Raw genomic sequence first — 25,680 nt, 5'->3', positions numbered from 1 at the left:
TGATCAGAGCGGCATAAGTTTGCCTCGGAGGTTGACAGAAAATAAAAAATTCTCCACCTTCACCATTCTGACAGTCCGTGAAAATCAGACTTCACTCGGATGTCGTCCGAGTGCTGTCTGATGCTTTTCACAGACCCACAAACCTGTTCAGTGAAATTGATCAAAATTGGACTGAGCGGTCTGAGAAAATAAAATCAGATACAGCCCCATAGAATATCATGGGTATGAGTGTTATCCGCCGTAAGCTAAGATAGCGCTCGTCCTAGAAAATCAGTCACGTGCATGAGCCCGAAAACAGGTTCTCTGGACAGAGGAGTCTTGCACAGGTTCTCCTACCAAGCTGTAAAGCAGAAAAGATCAACCGGGGTTGAGTCTGCTCTCTCGAAGGGCAACAAATGGAGCTGCATTGTCTGCATCCATGGCATGTGTACCCGTGGTACCTTTCTCCATCTTACTGTTACCAGTCTGTGAGTCCCTTCAGTGTGATGCCAACTAACTGCTGACATCATCCTGGCCTACTCAACAATTTTATGTGCATTCCCCATTTTTGGGTATGCACATGTATTAACATTTGGCTCATTCTGTATGGAGCTTTATATTGGGCCCATTCAGTATAGAGCATTATATGGGGCTTATTCTGTATGGAACATTATATGGGGCATTCGGGCCCATTCTGTATAGAGCATTATATGGAGTCCATTCTGTATGGAGCATTAGATGGGGCATTGGCGCCCATTTTGCATAGAGCATGATATTGAGCCCATTCTGTATAGAGCATTATATGGGGCCCATTATTCTGTATCAAGCATTATACGGGGTCCATTCTGTATGGAGCATTATAAGGAGTTCATTATTCTGCATGAAGCATTATATGAGGCTCGTTATTCTGTATGGAGCTTTATATTGGGCCCATTCTGTATAGAGCATTATATGGGGCATTGGGGCCCATTCTGCATAGAGCATTATATGGAGTCCATTCTGTATGGAGCATTATAATGAGTTCATTATTCTGTATGAAACAATATATGAGGTCCATTATTCTGTACTAAGCATTATATGAGGCTCATTATTCTGTATAGAGCATTATATGGGGCCCATTATTCTGTTTGGAGCAATATATGGGGCCCATTATTATGTATGGAGCCTTATAAGGGGTCCATTATACTGTATGGGGCATAACAAGGGGTCCATTATTTTATATGGAGCATTATATGAGGCCCTTTCTGTATGGAGCATTATATGGGGCCCATTATTCTGTATGGAACACTTTATGGGGCTCATTATACTGTATGGAGAATTACATGGGGCTCATTATTCTGTATGGAGAAATATGTGGTGCTTATAATACTGTATGGAGGACTATGCGGTGCCCATAATACTGTATGGAGGCCTATGAGGTGCCCATAATACTGTATGAAGGACTATGTAGTGCAAATAATATGTAGGGAGGACTATGTGGTGCTCAAATACTGTAAGGAGCACTATTTGGCACCCATAATACTGTATGTAGGACTATACCGGGACCTGCAAAAACCTGGAGTCGGGTCTGAGTACAAGTGCGTGTTATCAGATACTTTCCCCTGGGGGCATGTACGTCTTCCTGTATGATGCTGACCAAAAATTAGCAGACAGCAAAGCAGCAGATAAAGAACACACCCCCACAATAGCTTAACTTTCTCGGTATGTGAGATGTAAGGATACAGCTGCAATCTCCTGGTCTCATGGCCTAACCTAATGCATAATTAGAGTACTGTGAGATTAGAGCATAGATCACTCACAACTTTAAGATAAGGTCCTTGTGAGGGAGGGGCAGATCAGCGGAGGTTAGCTAAAGTCAGTTGTGCTGCCCCTCCCCCACAGTGTGAGTCATCGCCCAGCACATTCTAATCATGCAGGAGGTTATGGTACCTTCACACATAACGATTTAGTTAACGATATCGTTGCAACGTCACGCTTTTTGGTGACGTAGCAACGATCCCGCTAATGATCTCGTTATGTGTGACAGCGACCAACGATCAGGCCCCTGCTGGGTGATCGTTGGTTGTAGGGAATGATCAGGACCTTTATTTGGTCGCTGATCACCCGCTGTCATCGCTGGATCGGCGTGTGTGACGCCGCTCCAGCGATGTGTTCACTTGTAACCAGGGTAAACATCGGGTTACTAAGCGCAGGGCCGCGCTAAGTAACCCGATATTTACCCTGGTTACCATTGTAAAAGTTAAAAAAAAAAAACATACTCACATTCCGATGTCTGTCACGTCCCCCGCTGTCAGCTTCCCGCACTGACTGTCAGTGCCGGCCGTAAAGAAGAGCACAGCGGTGACGTCACCGTTGTGCTCGGCCGGCACTTTACGGCCGGCGCTGCCACAGTCAGTGCGGGAAGCTGACGGCGGGGGACGTGACAGACATCGGAATGTGAGTATGTAGTGTTTTTTTTTTTTTTTTACTTTTACAATGGTAACCAGGGTAAATATCGGGTTACTAAGCGCGGCCCTGCACTTAGTAACCCGATGTTTACCCTGGTTACCCGGGTGCTGCAGGGGGACTTCGGCATCGTTGAAGACAGTTTCAACAATGCCGAAGTCGTTCCCCTGATCGTTGGTCGCTGGAGAGAGCTGTCTGTGTGACAGCTCCCAGCGACCACACAACGACTTACCAACGATCACGGCCAGGTCGTATCGCTGGTCGTGATCGTTGGTAAGTCGTTTAGTGTAACGGTACCTTTAGACCAGGAGATCAAACTTGTATCATTACATCTCGCACACTTAGAAACCTAAGCCATGGTGGAAGCCTGTTCTTTTTCTGCTGTGTTGCTGACTGCTTATAATAGGGCAACTCATACAGGGAGAAGAAGTATACACCTCCATTGAAAATTATCTGATAACACCCACATGGACTATACAAAAGTAAACTGATTAGGAATCAAATACTTTGATTTCTAATATCTCTGCAACAGAGACAAAAAAAAGTTATATTTCCCTCTGCAACCACTATTACATTGTGTGTCCATTTCAATATGAAAAAGTTTGTGAAAGGTCCTCTTTAAACAATAGGTAATTTTCCGATTACACGTGCCATTTCACATTATTTGACCAAGATACAATAAATGTATAGAAAACCAATAATTTCTCTTGAGTTACAGAAAATACTTGTAATTCGACTACGATAATTGAATAGTCTGATAAAATCTTACCCGGAGATCATTAATGCTATAGCCTTTACGAAGAGTTAATTGAAAAACTTCAAGTGAACTGAGGAAGGCTGCCAAGCGACACAAGCTTTGCTTTCCACTACCTCCAACTCCAATCAGTAGTGCATTTCCGTATGGGAACTCCAAAATTCGACTTATACGGCATCTAGTATTCAAATCACAGAGCAATCGTCAAATATTGAGCTCTCGGAGAAATGTACATTGTTTAATATGATATTTATTGCATTTATATAGCATTTATTAAATGATTTATAACTTTGTATAAAATATTAAGGCATATAACTTTAGTAATATACTTTAAAGGGGTTTTCCAGGTGTGAGCTCAAGTTTGAAGTCACATAGAGTATGTGATTTGCATACTTCCAGCCACATTCTGACTAGACGTGTACTGAGAGAGGCTGTGCACGTCTAGTTGGCATGTGTATGCAAATCAAATACTTGCCGTCGCGTGACCTTTCACAGCAAGCGGATTTAAAGGTCTGCAGTTACATAGACTGACTGTAGACTTGTACCCCAAGCCTAGACAACCCCTTTAATTAATAAGGGTGTCCAAATATGACACTCCAGTGTGGAATCTCAGCAGCTCCACTGGTTTGACCTCAACACAAGAGAAAGTTTCCTGTTTCATCAAAAGACCAGTGCAATGTGTGAAGGGGACTAGACAGTTGACAGCAGAGGTGGCCGGTAACCTAGGCAAAAATCAGGGCACTATAAGACAAGGAATTATTCTGTTCTTGAGAATGGAGATGATTTTAATAAAAGATAAATTGCTAAATTACTTAGTTTTACAAGAGCTTTGCAATATTTCTAATTTAAGAAGGTGAGACAACCCCTTTTATTCCACTTAACCACCATAACAAGCCATAGAAGTAAATTTTTATATATTTTTTTGCAAATAATTATTGAGCTACATTTGTAAACTAAACGATCACAACTGAAGAAAAATCAATGATTGGGGTTATAGTTCAAAATAGCTGAATGTATTCAGGGCATTCACCATCGATCATCTGTGCCTGGGCTGTAAAAGTCTATGATGCATGGAGTGGGTTTTCTTGAGTGAGAAATGATAATATGGTGTCAATGATTAGTTGAAACATATTAGTGTAAGAATCTATATACGGTAGATTTTTTTTAGACTATTAATGACAATTTACTAATACCCCGGGGAGGTGGACAACTCCTTTAGTGACCACAAAATATATCATACCGTCTTAGCGCTATTATGTTACCGCTGTCTTGGATGCAAGACTTGATCTTCAGTGACATTATCTGCCATTATGTTTTTCCACCATGTAGAATCATTACCATTATAATTTCACAGTTTAGGGGTCTCTATGGGTATAGTAATTTTTTTTCTAATATATTGTAAACAGAAATTTAATGGGGTAATTATTTTTTCTTGTTTTGAAACATTTTTTTTTAATACTTTTTAAAAAGTGTTTGTCATGCTAGCAGACTGCATAAGTGATTGCTTAACTGCTTGCATAATACACCGTAATACTCCCTGCGTAAGGCCACGTTCACACATTCAGTATATGGTCAGTACTTTCCATCAGTATTTGTAAGTCAAAACCAGGAGTGGAACAATCACAGGAAAAGTATAATAGAAACACGTCACCGCTTCTGTATTTATCACCCACTCCTGGATTTGGATTACAAACACTGACGTAAAGTACTGACCAAATACTGACCGTGTGAACGTGGCCTAAGGCTGGTTTCACGCATTCACTTTTTGTTGTCCATTTACGGAGGCATATGTGAAGCTGTCGAGCCTGGGTCATGAGACCTGCGGCCAGTTTGTGCATCGCAGTCCATACTCAGACTGAAAAGCGCAAATGTGTGACACCAGCCTAACGCCTACAACAATCCTTAAAGTGGTTGTCCGGCCTTAGGCTACAAATCTGCAGTCGCTGGATGTGATCTGCATATTTCCGGCCACATTCCGACTAGACGTGTCTCGCTCAATTCTTTTGCATTAAGCGAGGCCGTGCACATCTAGTCAGCACATGACTGTATCTATGCAAATTGTATACTTACGGTCAAACCCCCAGCACTGACAACAGATAACGTGACTTGTAGCCTAAGGCAGAACAAGCCCTTTAAACACTGCCTCTGCCAGGGCTTAATTGCAGTAGTAATTTGAAAGCTCAAACAGCCATTGTTAGGCCCCTCTTTGTTATAGCAATTACTGGCATGATGGGCCCTACGTACAACCACTTAGACGCCGTGGTCAGGCATCTATGGGATTAAATGGCTGGCAAGTGAGACATCATCTTAGACAGGTGAGCTCTTGCTCTACGCGGCATCAGGGGGATTCTTCACCTTGAAAAGGCGCATCCATCAGAATACAGTACCTTAGTGACCATCATAAAAAGGTAGTGAATGCAATCTCACAATGCGGCCATAGTAACAAAAATGGTTGTGAATACCTGGTCTAAAGACAGCTTGGAAGAGGGATGTCAAACATAGAAAGCTTAGAATAATTTTCCATTTCACAAGACACTCACATGTGTTGAATAGCTTCTTCAAACAGAACCAGATTCATCGCAGCGTGAATTTCATTATAGTGCTCTAGAGCATCCGACAGAATTCTTGTCAGCTTTTCCCAGTTGGATATTGGGAAATATCGCGGTTCTCTGACACCGTGAGCAAAATGGGAATAAACTAAAGGCTTATTGATAAATGTGTGCTCATCCACACCCTGCAGATAAATAGCAAAAGGGGGTGAGTTTGAGTGATTAGATAATACTTGTATTTTCATTATCTATAGCATTCTATAGGTTCTCTATGTCAACATTATTTGCCAATTCCAAAGAAGCAAGGACGATGAGGACAACAAGGTCTAACAATCAGGGCCGGAATTATGGGTGGGCAAGCTAGGTATTTGCCTCGGGCCTCCACTTCCCCAGGGGTCCCTAGTCAGAGGTGTGCTGCTAATAGCAGCACACCACCTGCCCACTATGGGGCCTGTGAGTGAAGGGGGCCCGGTGCCAGCACCAGCTTCAGGAGATACCCGCATCAAGTTTTCGACTGTATAAACATCATAGATAATGATACAATTGAAATGAATTATGGAACATGGAGCATCAGGTGGCACTCCCTCACCCATCATTCCCCCTCTGCTTCTGGCGCAGCGGAAGTGATGACGTCACTTCATAGTGTACCACGCTGTGTCGGGTAGTGGAGCGAGTAGACATGCTCTAGAGACCAGAGCAGTGGGGAATGAGGAGAGGTGAGTATGTATCTATTTATTTTTTAAATCAGTGAGTACGTGGTGGCCATAATACTAGAGTACTATAGATTGTATCAAACCTTCAAGAGAAAAATGAGCGAAAACCCTGTTGTAACGAAGTAAATAAAAATCAAAAAGTGCATTTAAATAACACAGAGTTTTTAGTAATACTGTTTTTGATAAAAAAAATACCATAAAGGCCATCCCACCACGACAAGGTAACTCTGATCGGGACGGTCCTACACTGTCTAATATGAAAACCTTACCATGTGTCAATAGATTGTGCATTATACTATTTGAGGCTGCATTATAAAATATGGGGGGATGAATTATACTCTATGGAAGCGGCATTATACCCTATGGGGCTGCATTATACTCCATTGAGGATTAAGGGGAGTGAATTATACTCTATGGGGCTGCATTATACTATTTGAAGGCTGCATTATACTATATGGGGGCTGCATTATACTCTATTGGGGCTGCATTATACTCTATGGGGCTGCATTTTACTATATGGAGGCTGCATTATACCATATGGGGGCTAAATTATACTCTATGGAAGCTGCATTATACTCTACAGGGCTGCATTATACTATATGAAGGCTGCATTATACTATATGGGGGCTGCATTATACTATATAGAGCAGTGTTTCTCAACTCCAGTCCTCAAGACCCACCAACAGATCATGTTTTCAGGATTTCCTTAGTATTGCCCAGGTGATGGAATTAATGCTTGATCAGGTAATGAAATTATCACCTGTGCAATACTAAGGAAATCCTGAAAACATGACCTGTTGTTGGGTCTTGAGGACTGGAGTTGAGAAACACTGATATAGATTCTGCATTATACTATATGGGGGCGGCATTATACTCTATCAAGGACTATAGGCTGTATATACTATATGGGGGCTGCATTATACTCTATTGAGGACTATGGGGAATGTATTATACTGTATGGAGGACTATGGGGATTCTACTATACTGTATGGAGGACTATGGGGAATGCATTATACTATATAAAGGACTATGGAGTGCATTATACTATGAGGAGTGCATTATACTATATGGAAGACTATGGGGGTGCATTATACAATATGGGGTACTATTGGATGCATTTTACTATATGGAGGACTATGGGGAATGTATTATATTCTATGAATGACCATGGGGAGTGTATAAAACTATATGGAGGACTATCGGGTGCATTGTACTATGTGAAGGACTATGGGGTGCATTATATTAAACAAGCAATATCCTGCCTATTCATCGAGTGATTGGATTGTTTATGCTGGAACAAAAATAATTGCTCTCAGCAGAACATCACTTGGTGAAATTTGCATATATGCTGCTGATAACATGATAATGTATGGGGACAGATTGATCTACTAGTTATTGTTCTGTGCCCATCATTCTTCAATATTGTTGATCACGTTCCCCCAACGGCCTGAACTCAGCGCATGTAAATACAACCGATACATTTCTGTCGGATGGTGCAAAGTGTTAGCATTTGGGGCCCCACTTTAAACTTTTGCCCAGGGCACCACTATGTCTAAAATCAGTCGTGCTTACAATAACAACCAAATAATGACAAATAATGCGAATTAGAGACATGAATGCAAAAATTGAAGACATATACCTCAAAAAATCTTTTTGCTGTGTCAATGAGCACTTTTTTAAAATGCTCTACATCCTTCTCTTCCATGAGTTTATCGGAGTACACGCGGCATGATTCATGTAGCCACAATTGGACCAAATCACTGGAGAAACGGATGCACTCGGGTGATGCAAACAGCATTCCCTATATAATAGAGTATAATAATACACAATTACTGACATTTACTTATGCATGAACAGTTAAGTTGAGAGAATCAAATCACAGGACCCTGGTCCAGGGGCCACATGAGTAGTCCATGGCTTCCAGACAGAAGTCTTGTGAACCTCCTCCTATCTACTGGTATCTCCAGTGGCTCTTTTGATTTGTAGGCCCAATGTGATGTAATCGTTGAAGGTTAACACCCATGTGATATCACCCTGGGCCTACTCATCAGAAGAGGAGCTGTGGATTCTGGCGGGTAGGAGAAGGTTTGCAGAACTCCAGTCTGACATCCACAGATTACTGACATGGCTAGTGGTCCACTATTTGCTCATCTCTAATACCAGAGTAAGGCTAGAACGATTTTTATAACTTGAAGCTAGTGTGCCTGTGTGCAAAATCTCCAGTAGGGCCTCTATCATGGATCTGTAATAGATGAGTCATCCAATATGGACCAAAGGGACTGTTTGGGCCTGCAAGGCTCCAGGGACTGGGCGCTCCTACAATCTTTGCACTCATTATAGTTACACCCCCTAAGTATTACCGTAGTCTTCCCAAATTGGCCAAAATGATCTTTTGTGCCTCCCTTTTGGCTCCAGGACCTGTATATGACAGCAATTCTTGCATCCACTATAATTACGCCCTTGGACAGAGCTTCAAGTAGAATTGTGTGACATTTTTTATAGCATATCATTATGAGATCCATTAATATGTGAAGCCATTGACAGTAAAGAGATAAGTCGAGGATTTTACACCCCTAACAGACAGAAACCTAGAACGTTTTAAAGTAACCACTAACATATGTAAAAATTATTTTTACAACAAAGAAGTATAATATATTTAATATTATTTGTTCGTTTTTGTACAAATTAGACATAGCCACTTTATTTCAATAATATATTAACTGAGACCTACAATATAGACCTACATTCTGATATCTGCCTATGATGAACAATTGTATATTTACATTTGGCAGATTTATTTTTGCTTTTGTTATTTTTTGCGGTTTGTGGAGATGTAAGTGAACAAGAGTCAATTTTATTTATTGCCATAAATCACCTGAAAGATTTCTCAACTGTACCTGAAAGATTTGGGTTAAATCCCTCAGATTAAAGATATAATGGAATCTTATAGCAGTTGGAAGAAAATTTTGAGTCATTTTATGATGGAGACAAATAGAAGCTTGTATCAATGTAGACACGGACTTGACCACACTGTAACTGAAGCCTCCATGTTGGAAATGAGTGCCGATTATCCTGCTGTAGATGGTCATTAATGCTTCTGTACCCGGAAAGTGCACAGCAAATACGGAAAAGTGTCTCTAAACGAGAGAAAGAAAACACAAAGTATTGTGTCATTTTAGGTAGTTACGTTTGATGTATAGTCATGAATTGTCAGCACATTTTCTAATAAAGAGCCATATTTCCGCAGACATACTGTAGGCTCGGGTCACACCACCGTATATTCTCTCATGTCATGTGAAGGAATCAGGCCAATTATGCTACCCATTGCATGCAAAGGACAGATTTGGTCATTCACTGCACGGTGAGCGATTTATTCACTCCTTATTTATAAAATCATATAACACATAATGTAAACATTGTAAATAAAAAAGAGCTGAAACTCTAGAATTGCAGTTTCTTGGTATGCTACACTTTTCTAACAAAAATACAATAGAGAAGTGATCAAAATGACATAAGCACCCCAAAACATTACCATTGTTGTAAAGGACAGCTGGCATGCAAAACACGAGCCCTCCCACAACCCTTGACAGAATTTTTTTTTTTATTTTATTTATTTATTTTTTTAAGTTATGGGACTCAGAAAATGGTGACACACAGAAATTCTTTACATACAAAGTTCCAATTCTTTTTTACCACTAAAATATAAAACAAAAAATCTATATACAGAAAGTTTGGCATTGCCATAATTGAACTGACGTGAAGAATCACATTGTCTGATCATTTTTCCCGCATACTGAACTATGGAAAAATAAAACACAAAAAACAATGGTGGAGGTGCGTTTTTTCGCCTAATTTGGAATTTTTTCTACATCTTTCAGTACATTATATGGTAAAACTAATGTTGACATTTAAAACTACCACTCGTCCCAGAAAAAAAGTAAACCATAATATGGCTAAGTCAACAGTAAAATTAAAAAAGTTATGGCTCTTGAAAAAGAAGAAGAAAAACAATTGTAAAAGGAAAATAGGTTGCATCATTAAAAGTGTTGAAGAAGAATTATTACTGACGGTTTAATTTAGAAATCACTCAATCTTCACTTTTACAGGTGGGGTCTTGTATGTGTTTAGTAGAAAAGGCAAGTAGTAGCATGGCGCTGAGCTATTTGCAGTGCAGCGTGCATTTTTCAAGGCTCGGGCCATGTGTTTAATTCCCAAGGTTATAATCTAATCGTCCCTTTCCTTTTGTGCCGCATTTGGTGGAGGATGCGGGATACGACTGGTGGTATGAAATGCGATTTATTACTTAAACATACAATGACCTTTTTCCCCTGGTCGCTATGGTAACCATAGATCACATGTGTGACAGGTGAAGTCATGCATCAAATGCAGCCTCTCATGCACTAAAGGCAAGTGACATATTGAATGGTGTATTACCTGAAGCCGAGGATTAATGGAAAAACTTCCAGCCGTGGGATTCATGCATGTTATGTATTGGCAATTGTGAATTTCTTTTGCCACCAATTTCTGCCTGTCATACCTAAAGTAATCATAGAAACATAAATATTGCTCTTGCTAAGCCGGGTTCAATGACTGCGTCCAATCTACTGCTCTGTTATTATGTAAAACACACAGCTCGTGATGCTAATAAAGGACATGCATGATTTACATATACTAGGGTTTTTACATATGATTTACAGTTATGAAACTTTGAAGTGTATTTGTCTTTTCAAACAAAACCTGTACAAAAGTATGATCTTGATGCTCACATCCTTCACAAAAAAAGGTTAACACTGCTTTAGGTGTACAATCTAGTCTAATATGTCCAGGAACTGTCTAAATTTTCATGCTCTGTAACTTACTTCCTACTCATTTTCAGTAGTTGGCTCCTCTTCGCCAGCATTTTGCCAGTACTATATGTACAGGAACCTTCTTTCTGCTCTTTTTGCAGCATGCATTGCACCTGCCATTGACCTGCCTGCTCTTAAGGGGTTGTCCACTACTGACCATGCGTCTCTCAATGGTCTTTGTCTCTCTGCTCACTCCTTCCAGTGTCTTAAATTGCAGAGAGAAGGGTTTTTAGTTTCACCCCTTAAGCCCCGAGGGTGGTTTGCACGTTAATGACCAGGCCAATTTTTACAATTCTGACCACTGTCCCTTTATGAGGTTATAACTCTGGAATGCTTCAACAGATCTTGGCGATTCTGACATTGTTTTCTCGTGACATATTGTACTTCATGATAGTGGTAAAATTTATTTGATATAACTTGTGCTTATTTGTGAAAAAAATGGAAATTTGGCGAAAATTTTGAAAATGTTCCAACTTTGAATTTTTATGCCCTTAAATCACAGAGATATGTCACACAAAATACTTAATAAGTAACATTTCCCACATGTCTACTTTACATCATCACAATTTTGGAACCAAATTTTTTTTTTGTTAGGGAGTTATAAGGGTTAAAAGTAGACCAGCAATTTCTCATTTTTACAACACCATTTTTTTTTTAGGGACCACATCTCATTTGAAGTCATTTTGAGGGGTCTATATGATACAAAATACCCAAGTGTGACACCATTCTAAAAACTGCACCCCTCAAGGTGCTCGAAACCACATTCAAGAAGTTTATTAACCTGTCAGGTGTTTCACAGGAATTTTTGGAATGTTTAAATAAAAATGAACATTTAACTTTTTTTCACACAAAATTTATTTCAGCTCCAATTTGTCTTAATTTACCAAGGGTAACAGGAGAAAATGGACCCCAAAAGTTGGTGTACAATTTGTCCTGAGTACGCTGATACCCCATATGTGGGGGTAAACCACTGTTTGGGCGCATGGCAGAGCTCGGAAGGAAAGGAGCGCCATTTTACTTTTCAATGCAAAATTGACTGGAATTGAGATGGGACGCCATGTTGCGTTTGGAGAGCCCCTGATGTGCGTAAACATTGAAACCCCCCACAAGTGACACCATTTTGGAACGTAGACCCCCTAAGGAACTTATCTAGATGTGTGGTGAGCACTTTGACCCACCAATTGCTTCACAGAAGTTTATAATGCAGAACCGTAAAAATAAAAAATCATATTTTTTCACAGAAATGATTTTTCGCCCCCAATTTTTTATTTTCCCAAGGGTAAAAGAAGAAATTGGACCCCAAAAATTGTTGTGTACTTTGTCCTGAGTACGCTGATACCCCATATGTGGGTGTAAACCATTGTTTGGGCGCATGGCAGAGCTCGGAAGGGAAGGAGCGCCATTTGACTTTTCAATGCAAAATTGACTGGAATTGAGATGGGACGCCATGTTGTGTTTGGAGAGCCCCTGATGTGCCTAAACATTGAAACCCCCCACAAGTGACACCATTTTGGAAAGTAGACCCCTTAAGGAACTTATCTAGATGTGTGGTGAGCACTTTGACCCAACAAGTGCTTCACAGAAGTTTATAATGCAGAGCCGTAAAAATAAAAAGTCATATTTTTTCACATAAATGATCTTTCGCCCCCAATTTTTTATTTTCCCAAGGGTAAGAGAAGAAATTAGACCACAAAAGTTGTTGTGCAATTTGTCCTGAGTACGAAGATACCCTATATGTGGGGGTAAACCACTGTTTGGGCGCATAGCAGAGCTCGGAAGGGAAGGAGCGCCATTTTACTTTTCAATGCAAAATTGACTGGAATTAAGATGGGACGCCATGTTGCGTTTGGAGAGCCCCTGATGTGCCTAAACATTGAAACCCCCCAAAAGTGACACCATTTTGGAAAGTAGACCCCCCTAAGGAACTTATCTAGATGTGTTTTGAGAGCTTTGAACCCCCAAGTGTTTCATAGTTTATAACGCAGAGCCGTGAAAATAAAAACTCTTTTTTTTTTTCACAAAATGATTTATTAGCCCCCCAGTTTTGTGTTTTCCCAAGGGTAACAGGAGAAATTGGACCCCAAAAGTAGTTGTCCAATTTGTCCTGAGTACGCTGATACCCCGTATGTGGGGGGGAACCACTGTTTGGGCGCATGGCAGAGCTCGGAAGGGAAGGAGCGCCATTTGGAATGCAGACTTAGATGGATTGGTCTGCAGGCGTCACGTTGCATTTGCAGAGCCCCTGATGTACCCAAACAGTACAAACCCCCCACAAGTGACCCCATATTGGAAACTAGACCTCCCAAGGAACTTATCTAGATATGTTGTGAGAACTTTGAACCCCCAAGTGTTTCACTACAGTTTACAACGCAGAGCCGTGAAAATAAAAAATGTTTTTTTCCCACAAAAATGACTTTTAGCCCCCCAAATTTTTATTTTCCCAAGGATAACAAGAGAACTTGGACCCCAAAAGTTGTTGTCCAATTTGTCCCGAGTACGCTGATACCCCATATGTTGGGGTAAACCCCTGTTTGGGCGCACGGGAGAGCTCAGAAGGGAAGGAGCACTGTTTACTTTTTCAACGCAGAATTGGCTGGAATTGAGATCGGACGCCATGTCGCGTTTGGAGAGCCCCTGATGTGCCTGAATAGTGGAAACTCCCCAATTCTACCTGAAACCCTAATCCAAACACACCCTTAATCCCAACGGTAACCCTAACCACACCCCTAACCCTGACACACCCTTAACCCTAATCCCAACCGTAAATGTAATCCAAACCCTAACCCTAACTTTAGCCCCAACCTTAACCCTAACTTTAGCCCCAACCCTAACCCTAACTTTATCCCTAACCCTAGCCCTAACCCTAGCCCTAACTCTAGCCCTAACCATAACCCTAGCCCTAACCCTAGCCCTAACCCTAGCCCTAACCCTAACCTTAGCCCTATCCCTAGCCCTAAAATGGAAATAAATACATTTTTTTAATTTTATTATTTTTCCCTAACTAAGGGGGTGATGAAGGGGGGTTTGATTTACTTTTATAGTGTTTTTTTTATATCGGATTTTTATGATTGGCAGCTGTCACACACTAAAAGACGCTTTTTATAGCAAAAAAGTTTTTGCGTCTCCACATTTTGAGACCTATAATTTTTCCATATTTTGGTCCACAGAGTCATGTGAGGTCTTGTTTTTTACGGGACGAGTTGACATTTTTATTGGTAACATTTTCGGACACATGACATTTTTTGATCACTTTTTATTCCGATTTTTGTGAGGCAGAATGACCAAAAACCAGCTATTCATGAATTGCTTTTGGGGGAGGCGTTTATACCGTTCCACATTTGGTAAAATTGATAAAGCAGTTTTATTCATCGGGTCAGTACGATTACAGCGATATCTCATTTATATCATTTTTTTATGTTTTGGCGCTTTTATACAATAAAAGCTATTTTATAAAAAAAATAATTATTTTGGCATCGCTTTATTCTGAGGACTATAACTTTTTTATTTTTTTGCTTATGATGCTGTATGGCAGCTTGTTTTTTGCGGGACAAGATGACGTTTTCAGCGGTACCATGGATATTTATATCCATTTTTTTGATCGCGTCTTATTCCACTTTTTGTTCAGCGGTATGATAATAAAGCGTTGTTTTTTGGCTCGTTTTTTTTTTTTTCTTACGGTGTTCACTGAAGGGGTTAACTAGTGGGACAGTTTTATAGGTTGGGTCGTTACGGATGCGGCGATACTAAATATGTGTACTTTTATTGTTTTTTTTTTTATTTAGATAAAGAAATGTATTTATGGGAAAAATATTTTTTTTCTTTATTTAGGAAATTTATTTTTTTTTTACACATGTGGAATTTTTTTTTTTTTTACTTTTTTACTTTGTCCCAGGGGGGGACATCACAGATCGCTGATCTGACAGTTTGCACAGCACTCTGTCAGATCAGCGATCTGACTGACAGGGCTGCAGGCTTTCCAGCGCCTGCTGTGGACTCAGAAGTACTCCCTGCAGTACCCGGATGCAGCCCCGCGGCCATTTTGGATCCGGGGACTGCAGGGAGGAGACGCTCGGTACAAGGTGAGTACATCGCCTTGTACCGATCGTCTCAGGGAAGCCCGCAGGGAGCCCCCTCCCTGCACGATGCTTCCCTGTACCGCCGGTACACTGCGATCATGTTTGATCTCAGTGTGCCGGGGGTTAATGTGCCGGGGGCGGTCCGTGACCGCTCCTGGCACATAGTGCCGGATGTCAGCTGCGATAGTCAGCTGACACCCGGCCGCGATCGGCCGTGCTCCCCCCGTGAGCGCGGCCGATCGCATATGACGTACTATCCCGTCACTGGGAATTAAGTCCCAGGTCACCTTGACGGGATAGTACATCATATGGGATTAAGGGGTTAAAAGTGTAAACCACTACTGGAAACTCCCTTATTATTGACCTCATAAAATTGATTAAATCTATACTTATTTTCCTGCTCCACTGCCGCTTAAAGGAACTCTGTCAGCCAGGGCCGGTTTTAGATGTTCACATATTGCACCATCACATAAAAACATTTCTGTTGTATTTACAAGCGCTGAGTTCAGGCCAGTAAACGAGCGTGATCGACAATATTGAAGTCGTTCGACACTTGTGCGGTGCACACTGTTCGACGGTGCACAGTGTCAGTAATTAGCAGCGCTTTTGAAGCAGCACATGACCGCTGCATCCAAAGTGCTGCCGGCTATTGAACACAGGTGAATCCGCATGTGTTCATTGAACCGTGCAGAATCACTGCCTCCAATACATTGCACGGGTGAGATTTATCTTGTGGAGGCTTGCGTCTCCGCAAGATAAATAGACATGCTGCATTCTGTAGAGACGCGCCACATGTCCTTCTCCCCGGGTGAAGGACATGCGGCACGGAGAAGGACATGCTGATTTTATATTAGGTGGCAAAATCCTGGTGACAGATTCCCATTAAGAGGGCCCCTAGTCCAAGGCAAGGACAGGCATGAGACTAAGGGAAGAGTTACACAGTTGTAAAACTCGGACTGGGATCACAATTTTGTCTGGCCCATTTTGGGGGTTTTGTGTAAATTTAAGTCCAATTTATCTTTTTTTTTCCCTTTTTTTGTGTTGTTCAAATACACACAAAGGAAATAAACATATGTATAACAAAACATGTAATTGCAATAAGTTTACACGACTGTAAGTTAGAAGTGCTTGTTTGGTAAAATAGATTGTTCATAATTAAATCTCTAGAGGGTTATAAATAATGTTTAATGAGCTAAGCATCCAAGCTTTGTGGGTAAGTTTAGTTTATGGAAGGAAAGATGTGGAAATCAAATATCAATATGGTAAAGAAATACTATCATAAACCAGGTCCACTTAGCTTCTATGGGACCCACAGAGAGACAAAGCACAACCCTGATTCATTAAATTATCTTTGTTACTGCAGGTTGAAAATATTTTCCAATTGACCAAGGAAGAGAAAAGAGCATTCGAGTATAGGTGCAGCAGAAGAGAAGTTTTAAATGAAATAAACATGCAGAAGACCTAATAAGTTGCAAATAGATTGTAATATTGCATATATTATAGTAATTGCATATTTGAAAAAAAGGTATCATCGTTGAAATTTTGTTTTCTTTTTTTCTTGTTTTCCCTCAATCCTATGCAGTGCCACACAGTTTCAGGCACTCCCCTGTGAGGGTGGGTTATCTGAGTAATTAAACATGGCGATAATGGGCCGGGAGCATGTAGCTTTGTAAAATAAGTGAGTCGGCAAGGTTAAGAGGTAAAACCCCTACAATCATTATAATGGGTGCCAATAATGGTAGCACAGAGACACTTACATATAATATTACAATATCTCACAGAGGAGGACAACTACATAAATAGCAATTATAGGTCAGTACTCACCAGTGACTGTAATCTAGATGTTGTCTAATTAAGGTGTGAGGTTGTACCGTACTGTAGGCATCAACTTCTGGCATGTTCAGATCATCTATAAAATATATCAATTTCTTGGTGCCTGGTGGGGAATAGTTCCGTCCTGCCCTCTTTTCTAAAGGTTTTTCTAATATGCCTGGTAAAAAAAAATATGAAAAAACACGTTTTTGTTCAAAGATTTTATAGGAAACACAAAAAAAAATCATACGATGTATTGCTGCTGTCATAGACCCAAACTCTATTATGGAGAGCCACCAAGTAGTTGTGGTAAACCGGATTCCCAATAAGGGGGCTCTTAATTTCATGTAAGAGCAAAAGTTCCAATATTCTGCTTTCCTTTCCTATGAATTGGGGGTTCACTAGAGGGATTGGATAGGCAAGTTCAGTGGTCCTGACTATTTGTCTTTTGAACCCAAATATTTCTGATGGTGGACGTGATATTGGAGAGTTGCCCAACTTTTTATTAAGGAGAGATAATGTTATATTAACAAAAGAATGGACAACTTCATTAAATGGTTATTCCCACAATATATCTTACAAAGCACAGTATTTGTATGACTATTATTAATATACAGTAGCAGCCTAACATAGATTATTTCTTGTACCTTTGTGTGTTTTTACATCTCCTTCTACCCCTCTGTGTATCCAGCTTCATAGAGCTGAATGGGTGGTCCTATTATCTGCTAAAACTACATTTCCCTTCAGTACCCTGCTTCTCCTCAGTGCTGCGGGACCCTCCCTCTGTTTTCCTATGTGCTCCCTGATGCAGATAGATAGATTTCAACAAGGGCAATTTTTATTTACATGGATAAGGTGACCATTGGTAGTCTTGATTGTAGTGACTTTGATCCACTATTCATTATTATTTACAAACTTCATATTTCATTGGTGGTTCCCGGGGATCTTCAAAGCATAATCATGCTCTACCCTGCATGCATAGCAGAGCTGAGCATAGAATAGCTGAGCTGTGCTACAACACAGCTGTCAGTGCAATGAGGATACCACAAGATCGTCTTGGGGCATGTTATATCAGACAAGGTCATAGATGCATCTGTTTTTCATGAATTAGACAGAGTCATAAGGAGCAAATGAAGTTGAAATCAATCGGATTTTTGGCATAGCATAGCTGAGCTGGGCTACACCCCGGCAGTCAGGTGTTTTATTACACAGGGTCATTAGATGAATCTAAGCATGCTCGACCGACAGCATTAGAACTACTGTGCATGTGCAATGGAGAATAAGGAGCCCTAAGGGGCATCTTTAGGGAGTCGATAGCTGCATAAAAGAGCAGTAATTTAAAAAAGGTTGTATTGCACACATGAATAATTCTGTATATAGAGAACACTGACACCACATTACGATATATATATATACTTTTAGTATATTTTGACATACCGCTAAATACTGTCCAGATAGAATATAGCATGTTACAGTAGCAGCAAAGTGGATGCAATTTACCAAATCACCTCCACACACTGCAGAAAAAAAATCTGCATGTTTTTTTCAGTCACTTTATGCTGCTGATATGAACAGTCGTTTTGACCCTTTTTTGACCCATATGGTTGTACTCATAAGGGTCCAAAATTAGACCACATAATCTTGTCCACGGGTGGCATCGAGTACTGCAGATCAGATTTATTCATTTGAATTAATAAAGTTATGCGCATTGATCCTATATGAATGAGCATAACTATAGTGGGCACAGGGGTTTCAGGCGCATCCGGTCCCTGGAGCTAAGGGGTCCCAAAAGGTCCCTTTGGCCCATATGAGAAGACAAATGCTATTAAAAACCTGTGACAGTTGGGGCCATGTTGGAGATTTTGCATTGGGGACAATAAACTTCAAGTTTGGCACCTGAATAAGATGCCATGTGATGGAGGTTGACCAAAAACCTCCATGGATAGTATTAATCTGTGAAAAACATCCTCTGTGGCTTTATATTTGAATGAGAGGCACCAAGGAGTTACAGTCAGTACCCACCACAGTTTATAGATGACTTATGAACTCGTGAGCACTTCTTGAGTTCACCTTATGGCATAAGTTTATAGTTATAGAAAAACCAGGATGGAAAATCACACTTACGTTGGAGCATGGCAGATGTTGTGTAGTAGTTGAAAGGGACTTTGGCCATAATATACTCCTCTGGCAATTTGGATACTCTATCAGATACCAAGATAGTTTTGCCAACTCCAGCGTTGCCGACTAGCATTATCGGTTTCCCCTTCTCCAGCAGTAAATCCAGAAAGTACCTGAGGCGTACAGTCTCGGCAGTGTGTACTAGGACCGTCTGGGGTTGCATGAAGACAGAAACGGCAAAACCAGTCATGATCATTCATGTATCTAGCATAGCGTTCAACAATTTCTAAAAACATGAAGGAAGAATCTGTATTACGAAAAATTACGTAAAGAAGAGACCAGTTATAAGAAGCAAGTATTACACATCGCCTCCATTGTCTTGTCTGCCCCACTTCCATGGCACCATGTTGAAAAACAGATGCAGATGACACACAAAGTTATAGATGGAAGTCCGAGCCATTGCCGTCCACATCATTAAAAAATGTTGGAATCCGGTTAAAGAAGGTCAATATAAATGGCCAAGATGATAGAATTCGTTAATAAAAGCAAGTGCATAAAATATAATGAAGGAGGGCAAAAGTGCAAGAGAATAGGAGGTCAAATTAGAAACAGTAGCTGACTGTAAGATCTGTGAGGTAAGAGACTGTGCACGCGACCGATTTTCTAGGACAAGCTATCTGTGGGCCTGTGCACATGTACAATTTTTTCCTTGGATTGAGTGGTCCGAGGAAAAAAAAAATATGTCTAGTTTTGATCCGACCTGGTTACTCTCTGCCACTATTCGCACTAGGTAGATTTTAACATTAGAGAGTGTAGTTACAGTCCCAATTGGGTATAACTTGTCGCGGTGGGACAGCTTTATGATTTTTTTTTTTTTTATCAAAAACACGGTTTTCTAAATACCCTTTGTTAATTACTTAATGCACATGCTTTTTTACTTATTTATTTTCATTAGGATATATGCACACATTGCTTTTTCTTTGATTTTGCTTGTTTCTATGGCCAGTGTGAACATGCCTTTACATCATGCATGTTTTCAAGTCATACTCCGGCTCAGTTTCTTGTTTTTGTTTCTGGTTTTATTCAAATGTGGTCCGACTTTCACAGACTGAGAGAATAGAAAAGGTGGAGAAACTTTTCTTTTTCTCTCAACGTCTGAAAAAAACTGATGCCACTCTGATCAAAATCTAATCAGAGTAATCAGACTGTTTTTCTCGGATGTTGAGAAAACGGTTGTGTGACCCTACTCTTAGGAAGAGGGATCGTGTAGCTGCCAAATGCATAATAACAAACAAAATAAAGATGCGCTCTGTAGCACTATAGCATGCAAACATGAAATATATGAAATTGGAATTGCATGACTGCTCTAAAAAATAGTAAAAATTGAGAATAATTTGCGCATAAATTGGCCATTTCATCTGTCCCCAGCAGCCGCGAAAAGGCGATTCTTCTGCCTGGGACCTATCCTGTGCGGACCTATCCTGATAGCCTACATTTATATGGGTAGATAGGATATTGAGAGAATGTTTTTGTAATCTAAGGATTTGCATAGTGGCTTTAAATCCAAGGGCATGTCTAGATTGGTGTGTTGAACAACTATATTTTACACGGTACAGATAAAAAATGGTGCCAAGTAGGAAATGAAAGTCGTGAACCCAACCATGTCGAAGTCCTGGAACTTTAAGGGTTAATATGCCGTAAACATTCCTCCCAGACTATTCAATAGAGCTGCGAAGACCACAAATTGTAGTTCAAATGTGTCTTCACTTTAAGTGCGCTGGATCATTTACTTTAACAATGTGAACATGTTCTCATTATCACATTCAACTTGATTACGACAGAGCCTAATACCTAAAAGCACTCTTGAAATGGAAGAAGGCATGAACGCATGATCAATTCCTAATAAACTGAGCAACGGGCTAATATGTGTTGAGTGTTTTAGACAAGGAATATCAGATAAAAGATGTACAATAGATAGACACAATGCATTCCATAGAAAGAGTAAAGGACAGAAGGGTGTGCTCAGTCAAACACTTAATTGCACGTGCCACAAGAATGAGTTCATGAATTCGGCACTTTTGTAGAAGAGAGGACGATAAATTGTAAAACAATGGAAATAAAAGAGACACAAAGTTATACATCTTCTCTTTTCTGTTGGATCTGATCCCAGTTATGGCAAAAAAAAGTGGTAAGTCATAGTTTGGTTATAGGACAGGCGTTCATTTTATTGCTAAATTTCCAACTATTTGTATTGAATATGGTGATATTATGATTAATAATATACTATCCAAAATTCTTTAGTAAAAAATAAATAGCATAAAAAAGATCAAAACTAAAGAAAATCAATGGTCAATCTATAAAAAAAAATCTAGAGTTAAATGTTAAAGGAAGTCTGTCAGCACAAAATGACTATTCAAACCAAGCATAGGTGCCCCATGCACCCCTGGCATAGTCAAACAGTTCAGTGAATCTTCATTTCTACTTGTTTTCCATCTATCTCCATCCTTGTCTGTCTTCTGTAGAGCTCGAGCTGTCATTCAAGGAAGAGAAGGGTGGAGTTAATGGAAAACAAGTCGGTTGGAAGGTGCACTGCTTGGCCATGTCAAGGTTGCTCATAATGCCTGTGCTTGATTTGAACAGTAATTTTGTGCTGCTATAAGAAGTTTTATGAGATCAGAAAACATGGTTGCTTTCTTACAGAAACGGCCAACTCTTGTGCATAGCCAGAGTCAGGAATTGCAGCTCAGCTCCATTGACTTGACACACAAGTGAATTCAGCGAGGCTGGACATGTCTAGTTGGAATGTGGCCAGGTGTATGATTATTGTATACTTCCGGTCACATGATTGCCAGCTCCCAGCACCGCAGCTTTGGAAATTTGTATTTATAATTAAATTGTATTTTAAAGTATGAAATAAGTATTTGATCATCTAACAACCAGCAAGAATACTGACAGACCTGTTAATTTTTCTTTAAGAAGCCCTCCTACTTTGCACTCGTTATCTGTATTAATTGCACCTGTTTGGACTCATTGCCTGGATAAAAGACACCTGTCCACACAATTAATCACACTCCAACCTCTCCACTATGGCCAAAACCAAAGAGCTGTCTAAGGACACCAGGGACAAAAAATGTAGACCTACACAAGGCTGGGATAGGCTACAGGACAATAGACAATCCATTTATAAAACAGATGTGTGCATGGATCAATGAACTCTATGGGTTAAAAACGGACACCACATGGATATGTACAATGGATGTGTGAATGTTGTCTAAAGGTTTCACTACTCCCAGGCCATTACAAAAAATGCCCAAGACATACTAAGGGTATTCTCATAAACATGTACACATTGACTCATGGGTAATGGACAAACTGAAGTTCATCACCAGGAGATGCCGCACGTACACCAAAAAGGTCCCTGTACGGAATAAAGAGGCACTGGCTGCACAACTAAAAACACCACCTTAAACCTAACTCCCTAAAAGGCTGTCGATGGGGTTTTTCATAGCTCCTCAGGAACCAAAGGGGAGGCCGCAACACACTGCCAACAAGAAGAGAGGAAAGTGTGAAGAAAGATACAAAAATCCAGGTTGAGAAACTAAAACACATTCATATAAGATAGAGTGAATTATGTACAGGGCCATCAGGTGCTCTGAGGGTCCTGGGGCTCTAATAATCATCATAAGCTTCTAGAGCAGGTTTTAATATAATATAGGTTTTAAGGCCTAAAAAGCCGAGTGCTTAGATTTGGATTGAGTAATTAGGCATGGCATCTTTGATGGACCTAAACATTGGTAAATGGAAAAGGTGCTTGGAACGTAAGCAAACAGACTATCTGAAGGAATACAACTGGAGTTTACTAAACAAGGTAAAACATCTAGCTAAAGAGCTGGAACTCCTAAACACACATTGACCTATAGGTATGACCAGCAAGGAAGTGCAGTGAGGGGTGAACATATAAAACCCCACATAAAATGTGATAGGGCAAAATAAAAACAGGAAAATGTGAAACACCTGGAGAGAAGCACGCCAAGAAGGTAAAATGAAGATAATTGAAACCATTAGCATTTGGATAAGGAAGAAAGAGCAGGAAAACCGACCATGAAGCAACAGGTCACTGGATTGAATACACAAACTCAGTCATGACAAGTATGTGAACACAAAGTTTTTTCCAGGTGGATTCGAAGAGCCAGTAACCTGCCTCAGAAAATGAACAAATGTCAAAATGAAATATTGTCTTGAAGTACTTAATTTGGAAGCTGTCCACCCTATATACTTGAAAGTATAGAGTAAAGACTCCAATGTTGGAGATGCTGCAAAACCGACACCAAAACTTCCAGAGAAGACACTTTAGGAAAATGACCTCTCGTGTTTTCTTGAAGTGCTTTCGCTTTGCAAAACTCAGTGGTTCCGCTGGCATGTTAATGACATTGTATGCACATAACCTAAGGACTCATATCTACACAATATCTAAGCAAAAAAAGTTTCTGGAATTAACAGGCAGTCATGGAAAAGACAATTATCCAGGAAAATGCTGCTCCTAGTTGCTCATTTCAATTAATTTTAAGCTCCTACCTATTGCTTATCATGAGTTCTCCATGTTAGTTGGCTGGGTCCATCAAAGATGCCATGCCAAATTACTCAACCCAGATCCAAGCACTCGGCTTTTTAGGGCATATTAAAACCTGCTCTAGTAGTTTATGATAATTAGGGCACCAGGACCCTCAGAGCACCTGATGGCCCTGTACATAATATTTTAGGATAGGTTAATTTGTTGCATCTTTCATTCAGATTTGGATATATGGATTAGGATACTGGAAATCTACACTATAATACAATAAAAGCAGAGTAGATGAGATTTCAGAAAAACTCATCCACATGCTTGTGTAAACTTTTGCACGGAAATTGAACTGCGGGACAGATTTTAAAATTTGATGCATGTGAAATCTCTGTGCAGATTCAGCACCTATTGCATAGATGAGGTCTGCACTAAATCAGCAGAAAAATCAGCTTGTGATTTGCACAGATTTTTCTGCAGATTTATGCAAAAATATGTGCCAAATATTCATTATGTGCCTTAACCTAATGAGATGCAAAAGTCCAGCAGAAGACAACCCCATGTGGAGCTAACTATGAAGACAATCACTTCGGCCTGTAGGATCTTGTTCAAAACTAACTTATTAGACGTCATTCATGGGCAATAATAGTAACGTTTCAAAGGCAATACAAAGTGAAAAAGCACATGAAAGGTGAGCCATAAGAATAATTTCCTCTGGGGTCCACAAGTATCCAAAGTCCCACCTTTCCCAGGAACCGAGCAATCTTTATATTTGCAGGAAAAGATAAATACAAACTAAGACAATGATAAGTAAAGTATAAAATATATTATCTTTTGGTGTTTTTTTGCACACAGGAAAATACTACAAAGCATTTTCTAATATTACTAAACTATATATTAGTGGTTAGCCAAAGGGTTAATAAGCTGAAACAATGTCTTCCAGCCATATGTCGCATTAATCTGACTCCCGTCAGCACCCATTTAACTCTATGTATTTCCTCTTCAGTAAGCTTTGCATAAAACTAACCCCAACCCACATGGGTTTCTATAATACCCTCGCAGAATGACAATGAATGATGGCTCGTAGGTGGAAGCTGCCTGGAAGGAAGCTAAATTGTAACAAGAAAAAAAATTGACATTTTAGATTTTAAATGTTACACAGTTTTTATAAAGCTTCAGTCAATTTATTTTATTTATTCTAATGAAGAGCATTACAACTGCTTTACTGCACTGAAGCAAGAATCGATCACATCATTAATCACACCTCGTGAATAGTCACAAATCAGGTCCTAACAGCAAGCACTGAATCAGGAGCAACCAAGCATAAACTCCTTCACAATTTATGATCTCTTCAATTGCATCTTTTCAACCATTAAATTGCAAGATACCATAAATTTTTATCTTCTTCCCTTCAGTCACATTATTGATTCTGCCTTGTGAAATATAGAATCGCTGTAAATCTGGGCTATTGAATTAATTTTAAAGTCTCGACTTCGGATCGGGAAGCCAACATACTAGTGAGGTTGTTAATTCACACTGAGGAACAAATGATAGAAACATTAAAATTTAAATGGACAACAGGGACCTAAAATAGCCGGAGCTCTGTCAATTGCCGTTCTCATCAACCTTGAAGGTATTTCTCCCCATTCTCTTTAGGGTATAAAAGAAACAAGACCATAAACACAAATTATATGTAAACTACCTATGAAACGCCTCCTAACTACTTAAAAAAGTATATATATACAAAAACACAGCAATATAGGAAGGATTATGGTTTCTTTATCAAAAATATATATTTTGGGCCAGATTCATCACCTGTGAGCAGGGGC

The 25,680-nt window shown here is 40.0% G+C and overlaps 1 protein-coding gene across 1 annotated transcript in view; it reads right to left on the bottom strand.

Moving 5' to 3' along the window:
- LOC143784436 (dynein axonemal heavy chain 11-like) overlaps positions 1-25,680 on the bottom strand; it is a 248,080-nt gene that overhangs the window by 173,414 nt on the left and 48,986 nt on the right. Inside the window, exons 12-18 of the mRNA XM_077272673.1 lie at positions 19,300-19,504; positions 17,188-17,353; positions 10,875-10,977; positions 9,338-9,577; positions 8,080-8,241; positions 5,719-5,912; positions 3,194-3,356 (exon numbers count right to left, since the gene is read on the bottom strand). Coding sequence (XP_077128788.1) covers positions 3,194-3,356; positions 5,719-5,912; positions 8,080-8,241; positions 9,338-9,577; positions 10,875-10,977; positions 17,188-17,353; positions 19,300-19,504 — 1,233 coding nt within the window. The remainder of the gene's footprint in view (positions 1-3,193; positions 3,357-5,718; positions 5,913-8,079; positions 8,242-9,337; positions 9,578-10,874; positions 10,978-17,187; positions 17,354-19,299; positions 19,505-25,680) is intronic.

The sequence above is a fragment of the Ranitomeya variabilis genome, chromosome 7, assembly GCF_051348905.1.
Source record: "Ranitomeya variabilis isolate aRanVar5 chromosome 7, aRanVar5.hap1, whole genome shotgun sequence".
Classification (NCBI taxonomy): Eukaryota; Metazoa; Chordata; class Amphibia; order Anura; family Dendrobatidae; genus Ranitomeya; species Ranitomeya variabilis.
This window is presented reverse-complemented; position numbering and strand designations above follow the sequence as displayed.